The sequence below is a fragment of the Rhinopithecus roxellana genome, chromosome 1 (genome assembly GCF_007565055.1).
Source record: "Rhinopithecus roxellana isolate Shanxi Qingling chromosome 1, ASM756505v1, whole genome shotgun sequence".
Lineage (NCBI taxonomy): Eukaryota > Metazoa > Chordata > Mammalia > Primates > Cercopithecidae > Rhinopithecus > Rhinopithecus roxellana.
The window spans coordinates 84,434,331-84,461,135 of NC_044549.1; the positions used below are offsets into that span (position 1 = coordinate 84,434,331).

Genomic DNA, 26,805 nt, shown 5'->3' on the forward strand with positions numbered 1-26,805 from the left:
CCAAGCAAAACTCTACTTATTCTTTAGGTCTCGGCTCAAATATCATTTCCTTCAGCGGTCTCTTAGATGAGGTTAGGTTCCTTTGGGCCATAGTTGCACTGCACTGGTTACTCTCTCTTTCTGAGTAATCACCATGCTTGTAAATTACTTGTTGAGAATATGTATCTCCCTCATGCAAATGTCCAATAAACAGCATTTTATGTCTTATTCATCGCTAACCCCCCAGTGTCTAGCACATAGTAGGCACTCCATAAACAGGTATAGAATGAAGGACTAATGTGAAATGAATGATTATCTGGACAGCACAAAGGAAGTGGGGAATTTTGAATGTCTGTTACTTCAGTATTACGGTAAAATAGCTGGCTGTTGAGTAAAATCTTTATAAATTATTTTTGCTGGTAATATATGAAAAATAGACGGCTCTTTTTCTTAGAAGTGGTATCAGCTAGTGGATAGTTTCTGGAAAAGCCTCTAATTGACTTCACCTACAGATTTCTGTGTATCTGTGGGGAATAACATTTTTCTAATAATAAAGGAGCAATTTAGGGTAGAGTCTTAATAGCTATATGACTTTGACAAATCACTCAACATCACTTATCTATAAAATGCGGATGATAATTAAATCAGTTGCATAGAGTAATTGTGAGGATCAAATGAGAAAATGCATGCAAACACTTAGCACAGTGTCTGGCATATAGTATGTGTTCAATAAACGCCAGCTACTACTACCACAGTTGATGCTTCTGTCCAAGGCAGACACCTCCACTCTGAAATGTAGAAGCCAATTGACTTAAAAATTACATGTATTTGGCAGTGAATAATCTGGTGATGTTACCCTCTGGAGGGTAAACCAAAACCTCTGTCTTCATCACTCATCATCAACCCACACTGTAAAAAGCCGTCTCTCCTACCCTGGACATTCCCTGAAGCCAAAGCATAAGTGAAATGCCATGAGAGAAAATACTAACAAACTCTGAGGGATATTCACCCCATTCTAGAATTCAGATTGCCTCTTAACTAAAATGTTCTGTGAACAGAAGTGAATTTCATTGATCCAGTTCTGGCTTTAGACGCAGGTGGCATTCACATTCTAAGGCATGGCATCAAGAGCTCTGCACAAAAGCAGTTGATGCTACTGATTTACACAAACTCCAGCTCTTCTCAAAAATGCTAGTGGGGAGAAACATATCTGTTTTGTTTCATTTCCAGGTGGCAAGACAATCAAAATGCTGGTAAAAGGAAAACAGGGTGAGTGAGGGCAACTTAAGACAAAGAAGACTGGACATACGGTAGGTTTCAGGCTCCTGACAGCCCTAAGATATGTTTTATTCTTCCTGTTGCGAGTGGCTTCCATGTTGTGTTGTGACCACCTCAAATGGATTTGTTTGATCGGAGGAGGATGTCTGAATTCTAAGGAATTTCAGAGGACTTGATATAAAGTTCAGACAGAACTTAATAAAGGTTCTGTCTGCTTTGAGGTGGGGCCTGGGCTACTCCTATATCTTTATTCTTCTGCAGGGGCCTCAGGGTTTAGTGAAGGAAGAATTCACGTGAGCGGGGGTGCACTTAACCTTTCCGAGCCTTAGTTTCAACATCTGCAGAAGAGTGTTGGAATGGGATTGTTCTGAAGATTCAGCAGGAAAAATACATTTAAAGCAGGTAGCTTTGTGCCAGGCACTTAGCAAATGTTTAAGGAATAGGAGCTGTAGCTCTTATAGTTATTTTAGACTTCTGAATTCATCTAATATAACCATCATCATATTACACTGAAGGAAATTAAAAGCCAAGATGTGGTCCCTTGTTCCAGGTCACACAGCTCCTTGTAAGGAGCCGAGCTGGGTTACCATCCCAGTTCTCCCTACCCTGTGCTGTCTTTTTTACTGTACCCCATGGACTCTCACGACTCATTAGCTCAGCTGAGCTCTTCAGTATATCATAGTTCTCAAGCTTTCCACCTTTGCCCTCTGCAGTCAAGTCTCCACCCCCAACATTCACTTAATCCCTAAACCATGTTTATGTCACCTCTAGAATATCCCGCAAAAACGCCTCCTGCTTTCCTGCCTCCTGGCTAATGCAGCTGCTATTCTGTCCAGAAGATTCTCCCCTCTTCTGTATCCATCGCTGACTCCTTCAAGCTTGAGAGCTCAAGTCTCTCATGTCATCTGCAGAGAGAACTTTCCTGAGCATCCTGGCTGAAGTCATATCACCTCCCCACTTTCTCTTGCTCTTCAGTTTATGTCCTGTGGAAATGCTTCTCCCACTGGATAATTTTCTTTCATTTTTAATTGCCTGTCTCCTTTACTAAATGTAAGTTCCCAAAAGAGCCGAGGACACACCTTTCTGGCCTATTGCTGTGTCCCTAGCACCTAGCACAGCACATGACACATAGGTGCTCAGTAAACAGAAGTTGAGTAAATGAATGAATTCATTCCAGAACCAGCATATTTGTTAACACTTGCAGAGGACAGAGAAAAGCATTGTCATTTTCTGTGGGAGGAACATGGGTACCTGCTTGCCTCTCTTCTTGGCCTCCTAAAAGAACAACAAGTGGCTACCCACAAGACAGGGACCCTTCCAAACAGGCATCCCACGCAAAAGCACATCTTGCAGTCAAGGGAAATGGGCAGATAGTTGCTAATTGCGTCTTCCAACTGGGCTGATCTTTCAAAAGTTCGAAAGGCGCCTGCCTCCATAAATCCCAGACTGCTACTGCTGCTGAAGCTGGTGAGGGAGGAGAGGAGGGTGCGCTTGGGCGCCTCTCGGGCTGGCACGAAGAAGCCACATCTCATCCTCCCTCCTCCCCCCAGCTCCTCTCCAAGAGAGGAAGCAATGCAGATGGAGACGAGAAATAAATATTCCTGCCTGCTCCGTGCCACTGCAGACGTTTTCCAAAATGTCTGGCTTGGACCATGAAACAAGCCCACCCAGGAAAGGAGGCGCTCAGCGGGAGAAAGAGGGGGAAAGGGTGGCATATTTGTCGATACTCGTCAGCTTTCTGGGGGGCAGAGCACATGGCTCATCCTTGGCAGCCCTGCTGAGGTGGGGACGTGGTAAGTGCACAGTAATACTTGAAGAATTGAATCAGAAATGGGAGCGGAGTTAAGGAACTCATGCCAGAGCGTCGGCACTATCTCTATGCCTCTGCACAGGGTCCTAGGACTCACAGCTGGTTCTTTCACAGGTTTCAAGCTCTTTGCACAATATACCTGCTGCCTCTGCTCAACCCTTTTACTTCCACTCGACTCCTGGGGAATTAACGCAATTGGGCTGATGGAAGCCTTCAAAGGCCATTTGGAATTTGGGCAGGAACTCAGAATCCATGTGTGGAGATATTCCTGCCACCTATAAACACAGTTCACTTTCTCTAATACTGGAATACTGGCAGGAGATGAGAACACGGGCTGCAAATGATAAGTGGGTGCTTTTGGCCTGGGGTGGCCAAGTGTGTGGGAGAAGTGTCACTAAGGAGGGAAGTTACAGGCCCAGCAACAGGCACCGAAGTGTTCTGCATTACACTGCCTTTGCTAGGCATGCTGTGAGGCTGCAAAATGTCTCTGAAAAGGGAGATGAGAGGATGGGAATTTCAGTTTGAACACTTCTGCATAGGATGCTCTGGGTGTCCTGTCTCTAACCCTCCTGTGAGACTCCCTGATGCCCTGTTCTTGATATCACTGCCCCTGGACCACCTTCCCATAGTCCTCTTGGTAGGCCAGTAATTAGGGTGCGGCCCTTGGTGGATTGAATTCTGCTCAGTAAAGAGCAGAGGAGCTTTCCTGGGTTTTACAGGTTCAAGTCCAATGCAACAAAAACAGTTGCTCAAAATGAAGACGCAAAGAAAGCAATGTCTTCTGTGGGTGTCAGGGAAACATTTTCCAGAAATGTTGCATTGAATTCTGTTTCTTTTCACCATTTCCAGGACTTCACTGAGGAAAGAAACACTGTCTAATATTTCCCACTCATGTGCCCTGAATCCTTCTTTATGAATCTTCCCCTCTCATTTGCCCATCTGCCTTCCAGTGCCAGGCAATTGCCAGCTGAATCCCACTCTCTCCAGGAAGCCATTCAGTGGTGGGGGAAAGCTGGCAGGACACAATGGTTCCTGTCCCCACTCTGCCCATTGCTGTGTGACCTTAGACAAATCACTCCCCTCTCTGGGCCTTGGCTGCTTTGTTTGTCAAAGGATTGGGTTGGATAGGTTTCCTTTCAGCTGTGACATATTATAGGAGGTTCTATAGAGTGAAATTAGATGGAATTCCTACTGTCGTTATCCCCTTCCCACCTCACCTTTGCCAGTAAAGCTCAGGGATGAGGGCCATCACACCTCTGGGACTGAATTCAATCCTTATACCTGGGAAGGTCAGAACTGCATATCAGAAGAAACTGTTTTAAATGTTTTCTGTCTGTATTTCCCTTAGTTCCCCAAAATATTAATGTATGGGTTGGGGAAAGATCAAAGTAGGGTATATTTGGAAAGAAGTTGTGTGCATGTATGTTTGCATTTTATAATACTCATATTAGTTACTTTTAAAAAATAATAGTTGCCATTTATTGAAATCTATTATGAGCTAGGCCTATGCTAAGCTCTTTCACCTACATTACTATCTTCATGATAGCTCATTAGGGAAGATATTATCTGTCCCGCACTCCCTTACAAATGAGAAAACTGAAGTTCCGAGGGGATGAGACACTTGCTAAAGATCACACAGCTGTTAACATTGGCAATGGGATTCGAGCCTGGCTCTGTTAGATTCCAAGGACGATAATGTGCTATCCACTACCCTGTGCTGGGCCTTGTCTTGGCATTCAATCACTATCTGAAAGATTCTTCATACAGTGAGAATGTTTTAAAGACCCATAGGCAGTGGGTCCTAAATTGATTCCCTTTCCTATGGTGTTGTCAGAGGAAAACAGCTAGTCTCAGAGCCAGCAGGAACCTGCTGTCGGAAATGGCAGGGAGCATGCAGCTGTGGTGCCTGCCTAGCATCAGGAAGAGTGGGAGAACTGGGCCCCTGAAGCAGCCCATTTATAGCAACCATCTCCACTGATCATTTATCCATAGAAAATAAGGCTGGTTTCGGCCCAGCCTTAGCTACCTCATTTCTATGCCCTTGCCCAATTCTGGCACAAAATCAGAGCCTCTTGGAATTTGCAGATAATGAGATCATATGTTCCAGAAATTGTAAACTTAAATGGCTCCCAAGCCCAGGTAGGTATGTGAATGAGTGAAACAGCCAGGAGGGAGTTATAGCAAACTGTAAACACATGTCCAGTCTAAGACCCCCAAGACACAGTTCCAGCAGACTTGCTGTGCACCTAGCATGCTATGCAGGCACCCCCAGAAATACAGAATTTTCTGTGAATTCTCCTGATTTTTAAATGTAGGCAATTCAGTTAAGAAGAACGTACTTGACACAGTGAGGACCATATAAAACATATCTGCAGGCCTGTGTGCAGGTCTTCATTTACAAACTCTAAAATTAATTTTTCTCATTTACAGATGAGGAAACGGTGGCGCACATTAAGTCATTTGCCAGAGCTAGCTAAGGTGGGCTTAGGCAGGCAACTCTTTGGATGCATACATATAGAAAAGTGTGTGTGTGTTCATAAAAATACACACATATTGTACATTTAAAAATGATATAGAAATGATGTTGGATTACCTGCTGTTATGAAATGTTTGGCTTTTCACAGAGTGTTAATATTATACAATAGTTGACGGTAATTAACACACACACCCATCCCAAAACAAAATGACACAACATAACTCCTCTCCCAAACCAAAACCAAAAATTAAAACAAAAGCCAGGAAAGAAAGAAGCTCTTTACTTACGGTAAATGACAGAAACGAAGAAAACAAAGTCCCTTCATCATATCTGGATAATTTTGCCAGCACTCCTTCCAAGATAGTAACGAACTAGAAAAACAGCAAAAAAGAAAAAAATGTTATTTCAAACTATAATTGTTCACCATAAAGCACATCATTTCCCAACCACATAAAGGCTGGGATCGAGCCCTCCGTTCACTTCTGCAGTCTATTATTTGATTCCCGCCTTCGGAGAAAGGAATAGACTGCCTTTACATAGAAATATTTGACTTATCCGGCTTTCTCTTCATTATTATGTGATTGCAAATATAGAGTGTTACAGAAGTGCAAAGTGACAAAATATTATTGAGTTGCATATAGCATGCGATAATATTAAATGCACTTTTTAAAATCCAAAACTGCGCAAAGCAGTTTCTACGTTACATATTAGCACTACATTTAATCCAATCTATTTTTATTTGTATTTTATCAGTAATTTGGGGGAAACAGAAGTTTAGCACTGGCAAATATAAATGTCTTCCCATTCAGCATTACTTAGTTAAAATTCTATAATTCATGAGGGTGACTGAAATAGCTTTATCTGACTTTTATGTTTTATTATGACTCTCACTGCATGTGAAACTAGAGGAAAAGGGGTTTTCATGATGGCAGAATTCCTTATTACCGTTTAACTTTCTGTATTTAAAAATCTAACTTTGTCAGTGCTGAAAAACAAAACAAACATTTCCTGTATAACCTAGCGCGACGTTTGGGGACAAATTCTTATTAAGTTAACATATGCCACTTCATCAATTTATCTTCACACGGCTCGAGATCATCGGAAAATCATTTAGAGCTGAGGCTGGGTGACGTACAATCTTGTTTCCTGAGAGACGCAAGTATCCAGCTCAACTTTTTAACGTGTTACATTTTAATGGAAACGGAGACATAACAAAGCAGTGTTCACAATGAAACATTTCACCTGAAGCTGGAGGTTACCTTTGCAACCAAGAGTGTTATCATTTCTTTAACAGTTTCTTCAATTAGTTCGTCTATTTTTGAATGGTATTGATGCTAAGAACACAGAAAAACAAATATTAGCATGTTTGGGAGGTGATGGCATTGCATCCATCAGTAATTTTTAGACAACATAATTTATAAATAAAGCCTGGCCTGCAGACCCAGTTTATTTCCTTAGTCCCAGAAATATCTGTAAGATCCTGACTCCAGTTCTTTGATGGAGAGAAATCTGAAGCTCTTAAAAATATTACCAAGTTCATTGTTCCTCACTTAAGGCTTTCGATGCCTCTAATGTGTGTAGACACATAAATACTTCTACGAATAGCACACATGAATGACTTAATGACCCAGCAGTGTGTTGATTTGGATCTTACAAAGCAAGATACTGTAATAATTTAACACAGGAGATTAAAAATTATCTTTGGAAAACTGCTGGGGGTTGTGGCTTAGATAGTAGATTCCCTTTCCAAAGGGAATTTGATGAAGACACTGTGACTAATTTTGTAAAAACTGTTCTGAAACCCTCAGGTTCTTTGGGTTAATACCTCAGAACTTCTTGTTTTATCTCCAAGTCTTGACTCAGTGTAAAGGCAAAGTGTCTCTTTCTGAATCCTTGTGGCAAGCCACTCATTTTCTCCATTCATGGATAAGCAGACCCAGTATTCGAGCCTACACCGAGACCACTGCTAAGTTTTTAAATTTCTCTAACTGTGCCTGTCAATTACATTTAAACAGTAATGTGAAAACAAACCCCCACACAAATAAAAATCCGCTGTAAATGCCAGGGAAAAAGGAAAAGTGATTTCAACACAAAATATTATATGCCAGCTCCTTGACATTTATTAGATCATTTTAGTATCCATTTGAATTATCCCATATTTCCTTAACAAAAAATAACAATGCAAAACATTGTTATTTGAAAAGGAAAATGCACTTACCCACGTTTTAGCAAACTTTCAGAAGGATGATTAATTAGGAACAGAAAAAAAAGGATCAGTGCAAATAAAAATTAGGACAAAAGGATACATGAGAAAGTAAAAATTAAATAAAATATTCAAAAGTCTATGTAAACATATGGATATAAGCCATAGTAATGTGGTTTAATATTCTGATAACTGGCAATCAGAATTATTGAGCGTGAGCAAAGGGATGCGAATTAGGTAAATCCATTTAGAATCATAGGCAAGGTTTGTTTGTAATTGGAAGACCTGGATAAAGTGTCAGTGCAAAGTTGGCAAGTCATGTTACCTACGAAAATTTAACTCAGTTTCCTTATCTGTAAAAAACAAACAAAAGAGATAATAATATTACCATCCTGGGCCAATGAGAAGGGAGAAACCAGTAAGAAACTCTGATTTTGAAACGGGAACAAAGCCAACCCTGTATAAAGATTTTTAGTGGGTCTACGCTAATATTATTATTTTAAAAACCAGTGCCTGAGCCCTTTCCTGGCAGTCATGCTTTCAGATTCATAAGTCTCTGTTTTGGAGATCAAGTGAGAGTCTAGATGTGAAAATATTTTGTCAACTGTCATTGTGATTCAAATATTATTAGTTATTCAAGTTCATCAAGTAGAAGATAAGGGTAGAGAGAGACAGTCTTATTACTTAGTCATTTCCTCCAGTTTCATTTTAATTGATTAGAGGAAAAACAATACAGCAAATGGCTTGTATGTTGTAGTCCCATTGAATCAGAACCCATGTTGGCTATACTGCTAGATTCAAAAAGGAATTTACTCCTAAGTGGCATAAACCTGAAGCTAAATGCAAAAAAATTATCTGCAGAATTCTTTGCTAGAAACACAAAGAAAGATGTCAGAGCAAAAGAATTCAGGAAAATTGACAGGGCTCCAAATTCATTTTTAGGTCTTGAGATAAGATCCAGAATCACATGCTTACTTTTCCTCCTCATGTGACTGCCTCACTCGTCTAGGTTTTCTTTGCATTGCTATAAATGATTCACATTTATTAATTATGGGAATAAACTAAATCAGAAAAGCTAGCCGTGTGCAAAATAATATGAAATACAAAATGAGGGCCTTCTACCCCAAGCAAAGAAGAACATCATTGAGAAACAAAACACTCTCTTGAAAAACTGGGCTGAAGTGGCAAATAGAGACAAGAGTAATTATTCTCCACACATCAACAAAGATTTAGGGTCTTACTCTGAGGAGTTAATGATGTCATTCTTTCTCCCAAGAGAAATGAGGTTTCTCTTCAGGAGCTAGGAACCTCAAACCCTTTCATAAGGAGACATGGCTGAGACATTGTGTCTTATGGAAATATGATAGTTTATGGGAACCTCTTCCCATTTCAATTCTTCCATGCCAAACTTGGCCTTAATGTTTTCTCCAGGCAGTCCCACTATCTCTCCCTTTCACTCCATACAAATATTATCATCTCCATTCCTCTTCTGTTATAATGAATATTTCTTTTTTTCTGCTTATAAAACAAAGTATTTTGATATGATTATTCTGTCTCTCCCTTCCAGGGGAAACTTTAGCAGGTCAATCTCTGTTGGTCTATTTCCTCATTTTTGTAGTGGGGCTAGAATTATAACTTGTGAATACAGACATCAGATTCACTTAACCAAATAATGAAGCAATGCATGGAAACGTGGTTTAGAAACTGAGAAGTGCTATATGGCAGTATTACTACTACTATTATTAATAGATTAACATGGTGGTTGCATGTGTATATATATTTCTCTAAACTCACCTAAAATCTCTATATTTTATTGTATGTAAATTATGCCTCAATTTAAATAAAATCTTCTTTGGGGAAGATAGAGCAGGGTAATAATTACTCTGTTTATCATGTAGCAAAGAGGTAAATATCAAAGCAGCCCCTATTCCTATTCAAGTTATTACAGAATACGTGAATCCCTTTTGCCAGTTTTCCATGATACATGAGACTTACGGATTAACTTGCTTTTCTGGAGCAATAGTGAGAACTCTGCTTTCACTCCTTGATCTTTCTTGGGAGATATATTGTTCTGTGCAGATGTGAAGCTCCGTGAAGTGGTATATATATCACTGGGGCATCTTTCAATTACCAAACATTACTACTAGACAATGTTGTTATTATATCTCTTGCAGTCTGATTGACTATCCAGATACGGTACAAAGACGGAGCTTTACCATTTTCCAGTCCTCTCTGCTGCCCCCCCTCTTTTTTTTTTTTTTTTGAGATGGAGTCTTGCTCTGTCGCCAGGCTGGAGTGCAGTAGCACTTGGCTCACTGCAACCTCCACCTCCCAGGTTCAAGCAATTCTCCTGCCTCAGCCTCCCAAGTAGCTAGGACTACAGTTGTACATCACCACACCCAGCTAATTTTTTTGTATTTTGAGTAGAGACGGGGTTTCACCATGTTGGCCCAGATGGTCTCGATCTCTTGGCCAAGATGGTCTCGATCTCTTGACCTCATGATCTGCCCGCCTGGGCCTCCCGAAGTGTTAGGATTACAGGCGTGAGCCACCACGCCTGGCCTCTGCTGGCCTTCTTGGATTAACTTGCCCTATACGCCTAAATTATATCCTGAGGGAACTACTAATATTCAATGGCCTGGGAAGTTTGGTCAGTTCACTTTTGCTTCTGATGGGCTGAGTTGAAAATTCACAATTACTGTGTGAAAATCATTCCACTTGACTTCCTGTGCTACACATTTTGCCTTGTCATAGAACAGATTGTGTGTATGTTGTCTTTCTGTTAAGACCATCTGACCTTGGAAATGAGATGAAAACACACTAGACCAAGTGAGAAACTATTTAATACACAATTTCCCTTCTATTGGTACTTCACAAATTTTAATGAAAAAAATAAATATTTAAGATGGAAAACTATGCTTAACAAATGTTTCAGCAGCTGCCTTTAGATGTGATATTACCCAATGATGAAATCCAGGATGTGATCTTAAAATTGGAGATTTCATCACCTGGCCAGTATCTACTGTAAAGCAGGTTGAGGGAGTTGGGACCCAGGTGGAGGCTGGTATTAGTAGCTAGGCCTGCAATATGGGCTTCATATCCCATACTCAGAAATGCAGACTACATAAAACATTGGACTTTCATCTATTCTTATCCCAGTTCCAGGATGTTTCCAGATATTCTTGTTAAATCTCATTTTAGCAACTCAGCTTTACTTTGGAGATGAATATTCCCATTCTACAAAGTGAGAAAAATCAAGGAGGAAACATTTCCATATGACTTTCCATTTAAGTTCTGATTAAGGTTACAGCCACTGTGCTAGGCCACTTAGAAGAAGTACATATTTACAGACAATTAAGTCAAGCTAGCTTTATTCTCACCTGTTCTCAACCACTTGGCATTCAAAGAAGAGCCTCATTTCCCACAGCTGGTCATTTAAGTGTCTCTGATTCAATTATACTAAGGAAAAATGTCACAATAGCTCTCTCTAGGATGGCTTGGGAAAAAACCAACAGCCTTACAACAAGAATCACAGACTAGGATGCATTATTTAGATGGGCCCTTAATAAAGATACATAGTCTAGATGTGTGTGTGTGTGTGTGTGTGTGTGTGTGTGTGCGCGTGTGTGTGTACGCGCGCTTGCTATTTTGGGAGAAACAAGAAATGTTTACGAGCCTCAGTTATTTGTTTTCATTAAAAATATTATGTTGAGTCATATGGGGAGAATACGGGTAGTCTTTTCTACTTTATCAAATAGAACAATGTCTAGAAAGAAATAGACACTGCTCTTTCATGTCAAAAATGTGACTGCAAGTCCAAGACAACTTTCTGATTTTATATCCAGAATTAGGGGACTTTAATACCCAATTTTAACAAACTACATACTTCCCAAAGGTTGTGTGTTGCATGCTATATTCTTCATTCAGCAAATGATGACACATTGTTTGGCAGCTAAGGTATGGAGTCCATGGGATGCCATGATTAAACCAAAAAGCAACTTATTCTTCTATAAAACCAGGCTCCTAGGTCAAGCTAAGGTCATTCTACCCTAGCCCAGAAGTGATTAGTGGTAAAGAAAAAAGAAGAGTCCACCATTGTGATAAAAGTCAACTTGTTCTTTCTCATCCTCTCTCTCCAACTGGGGTCTATGGTTTGGTCAAGGAGGTCCCCAGGTCCTCTGAAATTGGAGAGTAATAATATGTGAAAGTATTTTTTCCCCTGAGAAATAGCTCCATACCTTTTTTTGTATTCTCAGTGAAGTTTGTGACAGCAACTCCCCTACTCCCACTACTCTCCCTAAACCCCCAGCTCAAAAAGAAAAAAGCCCAGATCAAAGTGACTTGGTTTGTTTGGAAGAATTGTTTCGCCATCTGACCAGGTATGTGGGAACTTTTGAAATATGGCTATTATTGAATCAAGCTGGAGAGGGACTGCAGAAGCTGCTGAGAAGGCAAGACCAGTCCTGTTGTATTAACCCTTCTGCACCCTGGCCTATCACCATCCTTAGAAAACTCAGTGAAAATGTACATCTCAAGAAGACTTAGGGGGAAATAGATCAACTGGACTTCATTTAATTTAAAAGAAACCTGTTGTGTTTTACAGGATCCCATCGAGAAGATGAAAAAGAAAACCCACAGGATGGGAGAAAATAGTTGCAAATCATATGTATGATAATGGTCTAGTATCCAGAACATATAAAGAACTCTTACAACTCAACAATAAAAAGACAAATAACCCAATTTTTCAAATTGGCAAAAGATTTTGAATAGGTATTTCTTTGAAGAAAATATGCAATGGTCAATAAATACATAAAAAGATGCTAAACATCACTATAAATAAAAAACTACAAGAGATATTTCATACACAGAGCTAGGATAGCTACAATAAAAAAAGACAGATAATGAATATTGGCCAAAATGCAGAGAAATCAGGTTTCTCATATAGTGCTGGTGGAAATGTAAAATGGTGCAGCCATTTTGAAAAACAGTTGGAAGTTCCTCAAAAAGCTAAACACAGAGTTACCATGTGACCTCACAACTCTGCTCCTAGGTATGTACCCAAGAGAGTTGAAAACACAGGTCCACATGAAAACTTGTACATGAATGTTCATAGCAGCATTAATCACAATAGAAACAACTCAAATGTCTATCAACTGACAAATGGATAAACAAAATGTGGTATATCCGTACAACGGAGTATATGACTCAGCCTTAACAAGGAGCGACCAATACAGGCTATAGCATGGATGAATCTTGAAAACACTATGCTGAATGAAAGAAGCCAGATACAAAAGGCCACATATTGTATGATTTTGTATATAAGAAATGTTCAGAACAGGTAAATTCTTAGAGACAGAAAGTATTTTGGTGATTACCTAGGGCTGTGGAGAAGCGGAGGCGAGTGAGAATTAACGGGTACTCAGTTTTTCAGGTGATAAAAATGTCCTAAAATTGACTGTGGTGATGACTGCATAACTTTGTGAATAAGCTAAAACTACTAAATGGCACATGTTAAATGGGTGAATTTCATGGGTATGTGAATTATATCTCAATTTAAAATATAGTAGCTTCAAGGGGAGAAAAATTAAGGAGGCACAGGATCCTGGAAAATATGAACTCAAAGGGATCTCAATGAACTTTTGAGATCACCAAAAACAGGGCCCTTAAAGTGGGCTCTATGAAGCCTAAAGATTGTTTAAATATTCCAGAGCAGCTCGGGTGGGTGGTGGGCAGTGAAGAGGTACAGAGCAGAGGGCAACCTGGCAGCTTGGACTCTAGGCCCCCTCCTCCCCTCTCCATCCAGAGCAGCTGTACTTTTGTGTTACATGCTGGCCTTCTTGGTTTGGTTTGAAAAACAGATTATGCCACTAAAAATAGCCTGAATAAAACTAGAATAGTGCTATCATTTTACAGATGAGGAAACTGAGGCCCAAAGAGGTTGAGTAATTTGTCAAACTCCAGCTTTCAGCTCAGCCAGGGGAAGAATCTAGGTTTCTGAACACCGAACCCAGGTCTTCCCCAAGGGGGCCATCTTTCCTACGTGAGTTATTCCCCTGATGTCAGGTTTACATACTGAGTACCCAGATCAGTGGTTCTCATAGTGTGGTCTCTGGAGCAGCCAGCAGCATCAGCATCGCCAGGGAACTTGTCAGAAATGCCAATCCTTAGACCACACCCCAGACCTATCTGAAACTCTCGGGTGAGACTCACTGATCTGGGTGTTCAGATGCTCTCTGGATGAGTTTAATGTACACTGAAATATGAGAACCACTGCCCCAGATCATTCACACAGGCACATGATGCTGGGACAGAGAACCAAGGGCACCCTGAATTTGACTCCAGTGCCTAGAACGTAAACCCCAGGGAAAGGTCCTCGACAAGAAAATCAGTCGGGAACAGAGTTAACCAGGGTGGGGGTGGGGGCTGAGGAAGCTGACTTGTAGGGGAAACAAGGTTGAAGATGATCTTGCCAGGAAGAGAATACCACCAACCCACATTTAAAAATGGAAGGTGCCGAAAGAGAAAATAAATAACGAATAAGGAGCAAATATAATTTAGTAAAAATTCTGAACATGTAAGGCTGGTATCGAAAGATCTGATTTAGGAGCAATTTATGCCAATTGGCAACAACATAGAGTTGCCAGAAATGCTTCTGAATTAATTCTAAATTGGTATATGAATATCTAGCTGGCTTAAGGCCATCAGAGAAAAATGATCATGATAGTCTTTAATCAAGCCCAAGTTGCTGTTTCCTTCTCCTTTACATTTTAAATACCGCTTTGGAATTGCAAACTTAGCAAAGGACTAAACTTTTGGTCAGGAAAGATTCACGATCAATTCAGTCTAAGGAAAATTGAAAGTCTGCAAATTTTTTTTTTTTTTTTTTTTTTTTTTTTTTTTTTTTTTTTGGAAATTCAGAACCTGCTGGCTGGGGATTGGGTAGCAGGGTGATCTAACATTATATATCCTGGAAGTTTTTTGATGCAAGAAAAGGCTCTCTTGCTGTCCAGATGTTCAAAGTGATAAAATGCACTTCAAATGTGAAAATGACTTTCATTCTGGCAAAACACAGATCTGTTGGAGACACCAGCCTAATAAATAAGGTCGTCAAACTTCATTTAGCTTAGAGGGAACTTTATGGCCACCCCAACTCCAGCCAAGAATCACTTCCAAGTGACTGACATTCTCATCAGCACATGCCTTAGAAATCTACTTGACAAACAGATACTGAACACTCATCCATGGCTTAATCCACAAATGTTAGAGTGTATTTCTGAAACTAGCAGACTAGGGTAGATGGAAGGAATTTGTGAAGTTTTCTTCTACATGATCAATGAAGAGGGAAAAAAAAATCTGTATTTTTTTTTTTTTTTTTTTTACCTCTTGGCCCATTTCCATGCTGCAAAGTTTTGTTGATTGAGCTTTGGCATCAACCATAACATTAAACATGGTGCATATTGACTGTGGGACTCGAAAATCTGTTGATCGACTGGTTTTTTGCAGCTTAACTTCAAATGCAATCCTGGTTCTATTAAAACAAAGTAGGAAAAGACCAATTCAGCGTTCAGATGGCAGCAGGTGGAGGAGATATTTTCTGAGAGGTCAGTGAAAAAGAAAATTGAAGGCTGTAATCAGTTTCAGTCAACAATGACTTCACATGTGTTCCCTTTTAAATGACTTTCCCAACTAAGGAAGGCCTATTCATGGAGACAGCCAAGCACACCCTTCCTTTCTCAGCAGTACACGGAACACCTGTAGCTTGGCATATTTCTGTCTATAGTTTACATGCTATGGAGAACCTTAATTGCAGGAGAATGAATGAATTCACAAAAACTCGATTATAGCAGTATAGCATATGTAAGTTCTCTCACACTGGCAACTGCCTACCTTGAATTACTTCATTAATAAAACAAAACAAACAAAAAACCAAAGTAGTTTTTAATTTTCAAAACCTCGTGGTGGGGAAAAAAATCTTAAATGACGTTTATTGCTGTGGGTTTTTATTTTCCGTTTCTGGTTTTGAAAGAGACAAAAATTTAAAATCCAGCAAGTTTATTACATTGCTTGAAAGACTAAAAAAATGTTCTTGCTTGTTAAAGGACATAAAAAGGAAATACACCAAGCTGTTAAAGGCGGCTACCTTTGAGGAGGGGTGTGAAATTAGGAGACGTGGTATTGGGGAACTTCCATCATGTTTTGTTTTCAATGTCAATGTATTATTTTGCAATAAAACACATTATTTTATGATTTAAAATTATGCTTAATATACATATACAAATTCAAGAATTGTGTGATGGTGGAATCTGAATGTAACATAATTCTGACATTGGTCAAATTATGATTATCAGCCATGTGCTAACAACTCATAGAAGAAGCCTAGCCCTACATGGCCAGCTGGTAATACAGGTGTGAGCTCTTATCCTTGACATCAGCATTGTAAAAGGGGTCTAGTTATATTTTAAAAGGTTTCAGGGAAGTGGGTGATATCATCAAATGTCTTTAAAGAAAAGCACCGGGTTAGTAAGTGGCTTTATTAAAGCCCCGTTTGTCTGATGCATCTTTTTAGCATTGTTCGCTGTCAAGTTCTGGAGATCATACAGCCACCAGGAAAGCATTGCTTTAAGAGGAATTTGTAGCAGTTTTCTAACAGTGCATAGGAGGACCACACAGCTAGTTAGCTCAGGAAAGGATGCCAGCTTGCTAACACACCCTGAGTGCATGCAGGGAAGCCAAGTATAATTTCTAAGGTTGGGAGCCCAGTTCTTAAGAAAAAAAAAAACCTAAAAAACCCAAACCCTTAAAACACCCCTATATATTATATGATCATGTTAAAGATAAATGTATCTTGGCTTCTGAAGACTCAGTGCACTGAAGTAGCTTTCTAATCATGATGATCATTTTAAGCTACGCTGAAAATACATCATTTGCTGGTTTTGTGAAAAGGAGGCCTGATGAGGACTGAGTTGGACAGGTCCCTGTGCTGATCTTCTGAGGCTTGTGTGCCAGTTCCGGCCCAATTTGAGAAATGGAAATGCTAAATTGCTCCCTTCCAATGAAGTAATCGTCTTCAGTTTTCACAGGAGAACTGTTCATAGCCCTTGGAGTGCAGGGCTGTGAAAAGAGGAAGCTGAATGCAAAATTAATATGACTGAGAGGGCTCTATAGGACCAAAAAGCCAGAAAAGGAGAAGTCATTTAACTCAACTGACTGCTTGAGGGCAAAAGACAGCATGCCTTGTTTTGTGTTCAGCACAAGTAACCTGATATAGACCAGACTGCAGACTCTGCAAATGTCTGTCAAATTGATGAATTAAATTTCTGGAGCACTGAAACATGAGGAGTGCCTTATTGACTTTTTGGCATTGCATATTCATACCTACGAAACAATGTCCTTACTATGTTGGCCTAGAACAAGGGTTATAGAATCTGTTCTACTGAGGAAAACAATGGTTCTAGGCTCTTCTAATGTACATTCTACGTATTAAAACATCCAAGAACTCCTCCATGCTCTGTCCTCTGAATCTGTAGGTCTGGGGATATTTCCACCCATTTTTGCTCTTGTCTGCTTTTGAGCTGATTTAAAAGGGACATAAGGAAATTTAAGTGTCCAGGCCAGCCATCCATGTGCAGTGAAGCAACTTCTGTCAGGAAAAGGTTGCTTAACAGCTACTGTGTGCCAAGCATGGTGCTGAGACCTGGGGAGGGTGAGGAATGCCAAATGAACAAGATCCACTCACTGGCTCTGTGCAGCTCACCCTCTTTAGGTGTCTGAACCATGAAGATATGATTACAGCATGGTAAGGGATAAGAGTCCCTATCCACCTGTGACATCCTCATATCTTTCCATTTTCTGTGAGCATCTTCCCATTTCTTGATCCCTACCCAGGAGACTGGCTTCTCAGTGAAGGACACACATCTTTTTCTGTATAATTATGTGCACAGTTTAGGAACTGATAAACCTTTACTGTAATGCATTTCACCCCTAGGACAGATCACTCAAAAAGTTTTTTTATGGAATGGTTTGGCCATCGGAAAAACATTGCTTTTCCTAAAATTGATATAGACTATCTAGGAGATCATGGAATTCAAGACCCTAAGGAAATATTTTGACCTTGAGTTTGAGAAGTAGGCCTGCCTTCAGTTCTAAGAGTGAGAATAAAGAACAATTCTAAAAAATCTGGATCACTACAACTTTAAGCTTCTGGAAGTGGCCTCAAACATCTGCCCAGATTCTCCATTAGTGCATAGTTCCTTTCTCAATTCCTGCTGAGACGCTGTTCACCTGCCTGGGATTGCATTGTTCTTTTGCTTTTTTGGTTTCTAGTTCTGATGATATTACTTCACCTTTCCTCTTCCAAGATAGGAAATAATAAATTCAAAGAACTTCCAGGCAAACCCAGCCCCCATCACCCACAACTGATCCATCAACGAAGCTACACAACATCTGGAGATTTGCAGTAACCTGCGCTGCTTGCGATCTATTTTTTTTTTTTTTTCTGAATGACGAAAAATAATGGAACAGTTATGAACTAGAAAAGGAACTTGGATGTGTATCTGAGGGTAGACAGGGTGATGATGATGATGTCACATCAGTGGAATTTTATTTCTATATTTAATATAGAGACACTCCATGTGGAAAGGGATGCAGTCTCTCATTCTTCATTGTATGCCAAGAACTTAGCCCTGTGCCTGGCATATGGGAGGAGCTCAAACGATGTTTGCTGAATGGACGAATACTGTCCTCATTTTTTTTCCCTCACCTTCTCAGAACAGTCTGTCTGGGAACTTCAAGTGCAGCATTCCTACCCTAGTCCTAAAAGCCACAGTGACAAAACAGGGTCATGTTCAACGTCTCATGACTCCCTGTTGAAATCCAGCTAGACTTTCAACAAGACAACTACAAGGTGGGCCACATATATGCTCATCTTTTATATATAGAGTGAATGATGATGCTGAGGCCCTATCCACATGGTTAGAAAAGCATTAGATTTCTGCTACCTATCTTGGCTATGCCGGCTCCACAATTGCATATTCTTTTTTTTTCCCTTCTAATTGTCCACTCAGGCACACATTCATACATTTAACAAATACTTACTTGGTAAGCATTTTGTGCCAGACACTGCTAGATATCAGGGATACAAACAAGAACGGACAGGGATCTCTTCCTCTTAAAGCCAACAACCATGAAAAAATTGGCAGCCAGATTATTTTTGGGTTTGGGACAGACGGAGGGCAGGTGAATGTAAGTTAGACGTTGACAGCCACTACTCCAGCTGACTTTGACAAGCAATCACCTTCTCCAATTAGTTTCAAATTACAGCCAATCCAAAGAGCAGCCATCTACCCTTCCCTGAGTCTGTGTATGGTGGGGAAGGCGTGCAGAACCTGTCCAGCCACCTATGCTTACCTTTTGACACAAGATTCGATCATGTCACTTGCCATCAACTTCAGCCGTTGTTCCAGGTGCTTTCCAAACTCTTCTTCAGGCCAGTGCAAGTCCCGAATGAAAGTCTGAAGGGCGTCAAGTTTCCAAAACAGATCTTCTGAGGTGCCTGACCCATTACTGGCAGGATAAAAATTAGAAAATGAGAGTCACCCAATGCCCTCAGGCTCTACAAAAACGAACACAGAGACAACTGGGGGCTAGAAGGCAAACAGCAGCTTCAACATACAAAACAACGTGTGTTGGCGGTGAAGGCGGGGGCGAATCTCCACCGGCAGATTTTGAGTTTTACCATACATGACTTAGTGTGCTTTGCTCAGCCAATTACCCCAGACCAGTGAGAAGTCTGGGGAAGGTGTTGCCCCATAACAACCAGGAGAGTGGTGTATGGTAAAAATCAGCCTTCTTTTAATAACCACATTAACACATGTGATGATTCAGATGAAGGCCACGAACCAGGGGGAGAAATAAGTCTCAACAGATAATAACTACATGGCAACATGCAGTTATTAAAATTCAGGGTTTCATGCATTTCCCCAGCTCCCCTCCAGAGTGGAGGCCTCTTGGAAATTGCACAAGACTTTTTGTTTTCAAAGGACAGTGCTAACAAAGTGGTGAGCGAGGACCTGCTTTCTCTCTTGAAGAGCTGGAAAGAAATTAGGGTGACTCAGATCAAAAGGGGTACACCTGGATACCTTGATTCCAAAATTCTAGATCAGTTTGGTTACTGTTCCAATTTTCATAGACCAGCCCATTGCATAGGCAGGGTCCTCACCAGGATGAGGTGAGTTGGGGCAGGGGAAGTTAGTGGACAAGTGATATTGTTAATGCTTTAGGGCTCAAAACCTGAGCTCTTTTACCGTTGCACCATCTTACCCAGTCCTGTGTGCAGTTGGGGAAATTGGTCTTGATGCCTTTCTGTACGATGACGTCTAAGAAACTTTTACCTTGGGCATCTACAAAAAGCCTGTGTATGAGAACTGCTCCATCTCTCACCCTCCTGCCCTTCTCTGGCTGGCTGTCTCTTTTGTAACAATCCCATTTGGAGCTCTGAGGGGTGTCCTTCTCCCCACCCACTTCCTCGCATACCACTAATGCTAACACAGTAATTTATAAAATGTCCAACACACCATGCATTACCACTTGTTCTGACATCGTCTATAGAAACAGATGAGAGTGGGTGTTTCTATTGTGACAGATGCCAGCTGCATTGAATTAATGCTTCAGAGAGAAATATAGCTAGTGCATAAATGCATACACAGCTACTGCAGGGCGGGGAGGGGGCACACGCCCAAACATGCTGAGAGGGAGCCTACGGCCTGGACCAACAGGGTAGTTTTCAAGGACAGACCAGTCTGAGGTCAGTACGTAGATGTATCTGACACGAAGGAGCAGGTAACATATCAACACGCCCTTAAAATGAAAGGTGGCAAAGGAAGAAACTGGAATTATGAAAAGATATAGAATCAGGCATTTCCTGGTGGGTGATTGAGAATCCACGCCTTCTTTTCAGATACTGCCGTGAGCATTGTTCAAAAGTGGGGGAATGTGTTGTTGCTCTGTGAAAGTTCAGCCTTCCCCCTACCCCAACCTATGCTTGGGAAAAAGAAACCCCAACTTTGTCTAGTCTAAGCCCCGTTTTGGAACTGCATGGTTGTATGTTTTAAATCATTAAGTACATATGAATGCAATAATTGGTATTTATTACAACAACATTTTGACACCCATCTGGTTTCAGAGTTTCAAAAAATTCTTGTAGGGTTTTTTTTTTTTTCTTTGAAGAGCTTATTATTAAGTTTTGACATGAGGAAAAGAATATTTTCTTTTTATTTTTAAGATAAACTGTTAATGTTAAGGCAATAGCACCAAGATTATTTTGATTGCTGAGCAGTTACCAAAATGTGTTCCCACTCATGCCTTAATTAATTGAACGGAGACCATTATCTGCTTTATTACAATGTCTTGATTCATATCTTTTCAAAAACAGTGTCACAGAGCATGCACAGAGGAAGATAAGAGAAGCTTTCTGATATTTTTAAATTTTTCACAGATACTACCTAATCTAATTTTTTCATATAGTCATCTTAGCATGAATATGATTTGTGTTCTTTTATGGATTTTTTTTTCAGATATAAATTTTTGGAGGTTTTAATTTGCCTTTAAAAGAGAATCAGACACATTGACCATAGATTTCATTGTGAACTTGTGAGCAACTATAGGTTGTAAAAATATTAGGCAGCTTTGGAGGAGCCAAATAGAGCAGTCATTTTAATGGTCTGTCCTCCGCCTGGATTACTGCAAAAATAAAAATGCTGAGGGCCGTCTTGATGAATGTGATTCTGAGATTTCAAAACATCACTGCCAGTTTCAGACCATTTTTTATTCCTTTGATAATAACACTTCCCTTTGAAAATGTGCCAATTTATTCTTTCAAGAAAAAGCTTATCTGGCCTATAATTAGCTGTGGTCTAAGAAAAGGATCAAAGAAGGGTACAGAATCGCTAACCCTTGTTTCACTTATTAAATCACGCACGTGGTTCTAATTTCCCTGAGGTAGAATTTAGGGGTGCTCGATCTTCTTGCTAACCAAAAAAGCAGAGAAAATTCATTTTCAAAGCTAGAAGAAATGGCTTCTCAACCCTCACTCCCCCAAACTGCTGGCTTTCAAGAAGTGGCCCATGCAACTCTGACTTTCATGTGAATGAGTATATCAGATGATATGGCTACCAAAAATTTAATTATTTGTTGCTTGAATCTTGTGTTTAGAGAATTATTGAACTTCTCATTACCTAGATCTCAAAGCACCATATTGTATTGTGACCTTGGAAAGTACATAATATATTTTTTACATAACATTTACATGACTAAGGCTTGATCCATTCAGAAATTTTCATTTAGCCCTGAACATACTGTTACTATATCCTGCCATTTGCTGACACCAGAAATATGCTTTATGGTTTAAACATTCTCTAGGAATTTTTTATTTTTATTTAAAAAAAAAACACCCCAGATTCTAGGTAGGTGTGCTTCCTTCTTAGATTTGGATCAGGCCACAGATGACTGGCCAGCCCATCAAAGAGGTTTCCTCCACTATTTTTGGATGTCTAGCTCCTAAAGTCATGTCACCTGCCAAAAAGGGTAGAATCCTTTTGCAAAAGAATTCAGGAAGTGAAACATAGTCCTCCAGCATTCAGTGGGCGTAAGACAAATTGTTAGTGCTGTATATATAGCAAACATCTTACAAACATGATGTATGCCAGAAATAAACAATATTGTCTCTATATGATCAGCAAAATATGTCTAATTATCCATCTCCATCTCTGTTATATAGAATGTATAGAAATAAACAATACATATCCATGCCAAGATCACTTAAATTTAAATGAGATCTAATGTGAACTGAATACACACTCCGCATCATATATAGCAGCCATCCATGACGGTGCCGAAAAAGTAGGCATTTGTGGGATGCCTAGAGGGATGTTAACTGGTAGATTTGGTACTTTGGGAAGGTTCACATTGGGTAGGTTCACATTGGGTAGGTTACTGGTTAAACTCCTGTGGAAGAAACAGACAGAAAGAAAAAAATACCATCACAGTGACAATGCAGATGTGGCAGAAGCACACGACAATTGTAAATAAATTGACCAAGTCCAGAGCAAGACAACAGCAAAAACTCAAGCGACACACTTCAGAAAGCAGCTTACGGATGGGAAGCTGTGGTGTGGCTCTGTATCCAGAGAAATGACAAAAGTTAATGGAAAAAAAATTAACCACACAGTGACTTAAAAGTGCGGACAGTTGCGGAGCACCCATACACAATGATCACATGCCTTTGGGAGGGGCCTTTTGTTTCCATATCCATTGCCATAAGAGTCTAGAACTTTTCTCATGCTAAGAACTTGAAGTTCCTGGAATTCTTGGTGTGGCTGGGGCTGGGGTTGTTGTGAAGTCACTGGGATTGATAGAAATGGTGGAGCGCTTCAATTTTCTTATTTTTAAAACAAATTATTGTTGATGGAGGCATATTTCTCAATCAGACATTAGATATCAAATAGAGTAGGAAGTTCACCCACATGGAGGCACACTTAATGGTGATGTACAGAAACCAAACTCTTTCCAACTGCTACTTCTAAAGACAGGTATATGGGCAATGAGGTGTCAGTTGATGGTGAAATTACAAAATTGTATGAAGAAGAAGGATCAGATTTGAATAATTTTATAGAACATTTAAAGAAAATAGAAACTTTCTCTCCCAAACTAAGTTCAATAAAAATGCAGAAATGTTTATACACAGAAATAGAAACCAAGGAAATGAAAACAATCCCCAATTCAGCTCTTGTATTAGACTCTTTGACCAAAAGTGGATGTAAAATATCATAACAGTTACCTTTGGAAGTGGGACAGAGACTGGGAGAAGGCATGACAGGGACTTCTGGAGAGGTTCTACTTTTTGATCTGTGTGATAGCTTACATGGGTGTGTGTTCAATTTGTGAAAATTAATCAAGTTGTGTATTTTTCTGTAAAAAGTTAAAATAAGTTAAAAGTGACTAAAAAGTTAAAAATATTACCTCGTATCAGCCTTTTGTTTTTGGACAAAGATGGATCAACTGATGTGATGGAAGAGAGATGGATGGTTTTATAAGTAGAGGGAGAAAATAAAACAAAACAAAACCCCCAATTTGAATCAACTGTATTTCTTTGGAAGGACTGTGTCATACATGGCTCCACAAGCTGGCACCGTGTGTCTCAGTAGTGGCATTTTAAGGGTGTTCCATCCAGCCAAAGTCACTGGCACGGTAGAGCCCAGCCTAACTCTGCATCTGAGAGGAGCCTTCCTGTTTAAGTGAAGTTGACAGCACTTTGGCAAAGGACTTGAGGTTCTCTTTTTGGATCTTGCAGGAGAAGAGCAAGTTTTGCCAAAGCAGCTCTGCCCTGGGCAAGCTGTGTTTGACTAACAGGACTCCTGCAAGAGCTGGAGCTGCCTCTGGGCTTGCTTGGGTGGGGAAGTGGGGGAGTAGGGGAGTAGGGGAGTAGGGGAGTAGGGGAGTGGGGGAGTAGGGGAGTGTGGGAGTTGGGGAATGGGGAAGTTGGGGGGTGGGGGAGTGGGGGTGGGTACATGCCTTCTGCTAAGTCAGAAATTCTGGACCTTGAAGATCACCTGAACGCCTGTCTCCCTCTAGAAACAAATTGTTCTTTCACAATGGCAATATAGCTCTGGCTCATAGACTGAAAAACCTAGAATGCAAAATTGTCTACCTGGCATTCTCTTCCATAAGCAAAACAGGTGTCTCATAGATTTGTCCTTCACACCTCACATTTTGGGAAAGCCAATTATACATCTCTACTTGAAACTAAAGGGTGCTCTTGTGGGAATGGTCAAGAAAAGATTAACTATACGACTATTAAATAGAAGGCAAAATGGAACTTTTCCTTTTATGTGTCTCTGTTTAACTGGGGAATTTGCCTTTGAATTCAGTCCCTGGTGGCTCTCAGTCTTAAACACTGCCATGTAACAAAACCGTTGGCGATTTCCACTGAGACATGTGTAAGCCTATATAAGCAAATGTGATCATTAAATGATACACACACTGAATAATGATCAAGGAATTAGAAGATCTTAGAGATGGCAGCCTGGAAAGTTAAAATGTCAATTCTGAGCAAATTAAAAGTAGCTAGGAGTGAATAACATACAAACGTATGCAAAAGCAATTTAATTTAAACATATTAGCGGGTGGCGGGTACACAAATTAGAAGCGAGCTTCATTTTGCACACGAAAATAAAAAAATACTTCTATTAATCAAAACATACTGTATTTGTAAAATATGACATTTCAACTGGACTACTGCACTGGACTCATAGAAACATTTCCTTCATGTGACATTTTATAATGCTCTACTTTCAAAAGGATGAAACATGCTTGATATTTCTGCTCTTAGAAAAATAATGTAGTGTATTACTAGTGTTACTAATACTTCATTTGGATATTAACATAAATAATCAAGGAGGTAATTCTAAGCATAATATTTTACTAATATACATGTGAAAAGGGGGAATTTTCAAGTAGCACTTAGTTCCAATGAGGCTCCTGGAACTGCTGATGACTATAATGAATTATTACTTTAAAGAGGGCTCTTTTAGCAGCTACCTTAAAACAAGTTAGTCATGCATCTCTGAGAGAATCATAATTGGATATCTCTGGATAGTACAAGAAGTATGAATTGCAATCCTAACAACTTATATGCATTAAAATTTACACTCTCATTTGTTTTGGGGACTCTTGAAAAAGAATAGCTTCCATTTAGGCCAAAGTGCCCATCCGTAGATGGTTTAGAAACATTCTCATCTACTCATTCTTACATGGATGAGTGTCACAGATGTGTGCACGTCTCATCACTTCTATGGATGGAAATGAGTGGAGGTGAAGTCATTCCTGCTTCTAGAATTGATTCTAATCAAGACACTGACTCCATGCAGAAGGGATATTGTTGTGTCTTTCTCAAAGATTTCGACTTTAGATTTATGGATTGGGTTGGGTTTAAGACACGAAATGCCTTCTACTTTTATGAATCAGTTGTTGCATACATATATGCAGTACATCTTGTCTTGTCTTTTCTTAATGCTTTGAGGACTGAAGCCTCTGTCAGTGTTTGTTCTTAGGTCCAATGCCTGCTTTGGGGCAGGGGCACTCTCTAATATCTTCCTAGAATCTAGAGCAGTATTTTACAATCTTTTACTCATTATCATCCTGCCTCACAACTTCCTTCTCCATGCAAATTTAATACCACAGATGTATAGAATATCTGTTTATGTACTATATGTAGATCCGTGCTTTATACATAAAAAGAGTAAGATGTTTTTAAGCCCTGCCCTCCCGCCCGAGTCAATTTTCACCAATTTATGGGCTGTAAAGCCCCCATTGAGAATGTATCACCTACAGAAAAAAATTCCAGACTTCATGGGACTTTAGAACCTCCCAAACATCTCTCCAACTTTATGGCTTGCCTTTGTTATAATCCATGCTGGCAAAAACTCAGCGTTTGCATGCTCTGCCTCCCTCGTATTTCTACCTTTGGACATCATCTTTCCCAGCATTCCTACCCCTTTTGAAATCTTGCCCTCCAGCTATGTTTTCCATGACCCCTTAGTGGAAATTGATTCCCCTCTACTCTTGTGTCCTCATAACTTTTCCTTATGTTATTTGTAAATTTGTACATTGGCAAATAAAGTCATTTTTCTTTTTTCATAATTTTGACATTTCATAAAGTCATTTTTCTTGTGTGTATGTTGCTCAGACCCAACTAGATTGAAACCCTCATCTGGGGAAACATCCCTATAGTTTTCCCATTACATCCTTATAATTTTCAGCCTGTGTGGGTTCTTTAACAAATATGGCAATTAATCAACAAACATTTATTGAGTACCTGTTATGTTCCAGGCCCTGCTGTAGGTGTTAGGGAGGCAGTGATGATCAAATGTGTATATGTGTCTGAATATGGAGAGTGATATTTTCAGGAATGTTAGCGTTGGAAAAGCTTTGGTTATTCAAAGTCCTTGTTTGACAAAGTAGGATACTGAACCTCAGGGAGGTGAACTGAGGGAGGATCTCAACTCA

At 39.9% G+C, this 26,805-nt stretch overlaps 1 protein-coding gene across 14 annotated transcripts in view; it reads right to left on the reverse strand.

Moving 5' to 3' along the window:
• The window catches only part of CADPS (calcium dependent secretion activator), a 492,502-nt gene that overhangs the window by 63,329 nt on the left and 402,368 nt on the right, over positions 1-26,805 (reverse strand). For 8 of the 14 annotated variants that reach the window (XM_030927221.1, XM_030927201.1, XM_030927198.1 and 5 more), the window contains 4 exons: positions 19,153-19,308; positions 15,127-15,274; positions 6,803-6,877; positions 5,831-5,914 (listed from right to left, as the gene is read on the reverse strand). In XM_030927221.1, the coding sequence (XP_030783081.1) occupies positions 5,831-5,914; positions 6,803-6,877; positions 15,127-15,274; positions 19,153-19,308 (463 nt within the window). Of the gene's footprint in view, positions 1-5,830; positions 5,915-6,802; positions 6,878-15,126; positions 15,275-19,152; positions 19,309-22,599; positions 22,747-26,805 lie in introns of all 14 variants that reach the window. The other 6 variants (XM_030927190.1, XM_030927193.1, XM_030927179.1 and 3 more) reach the window with 2 other exon arrangements.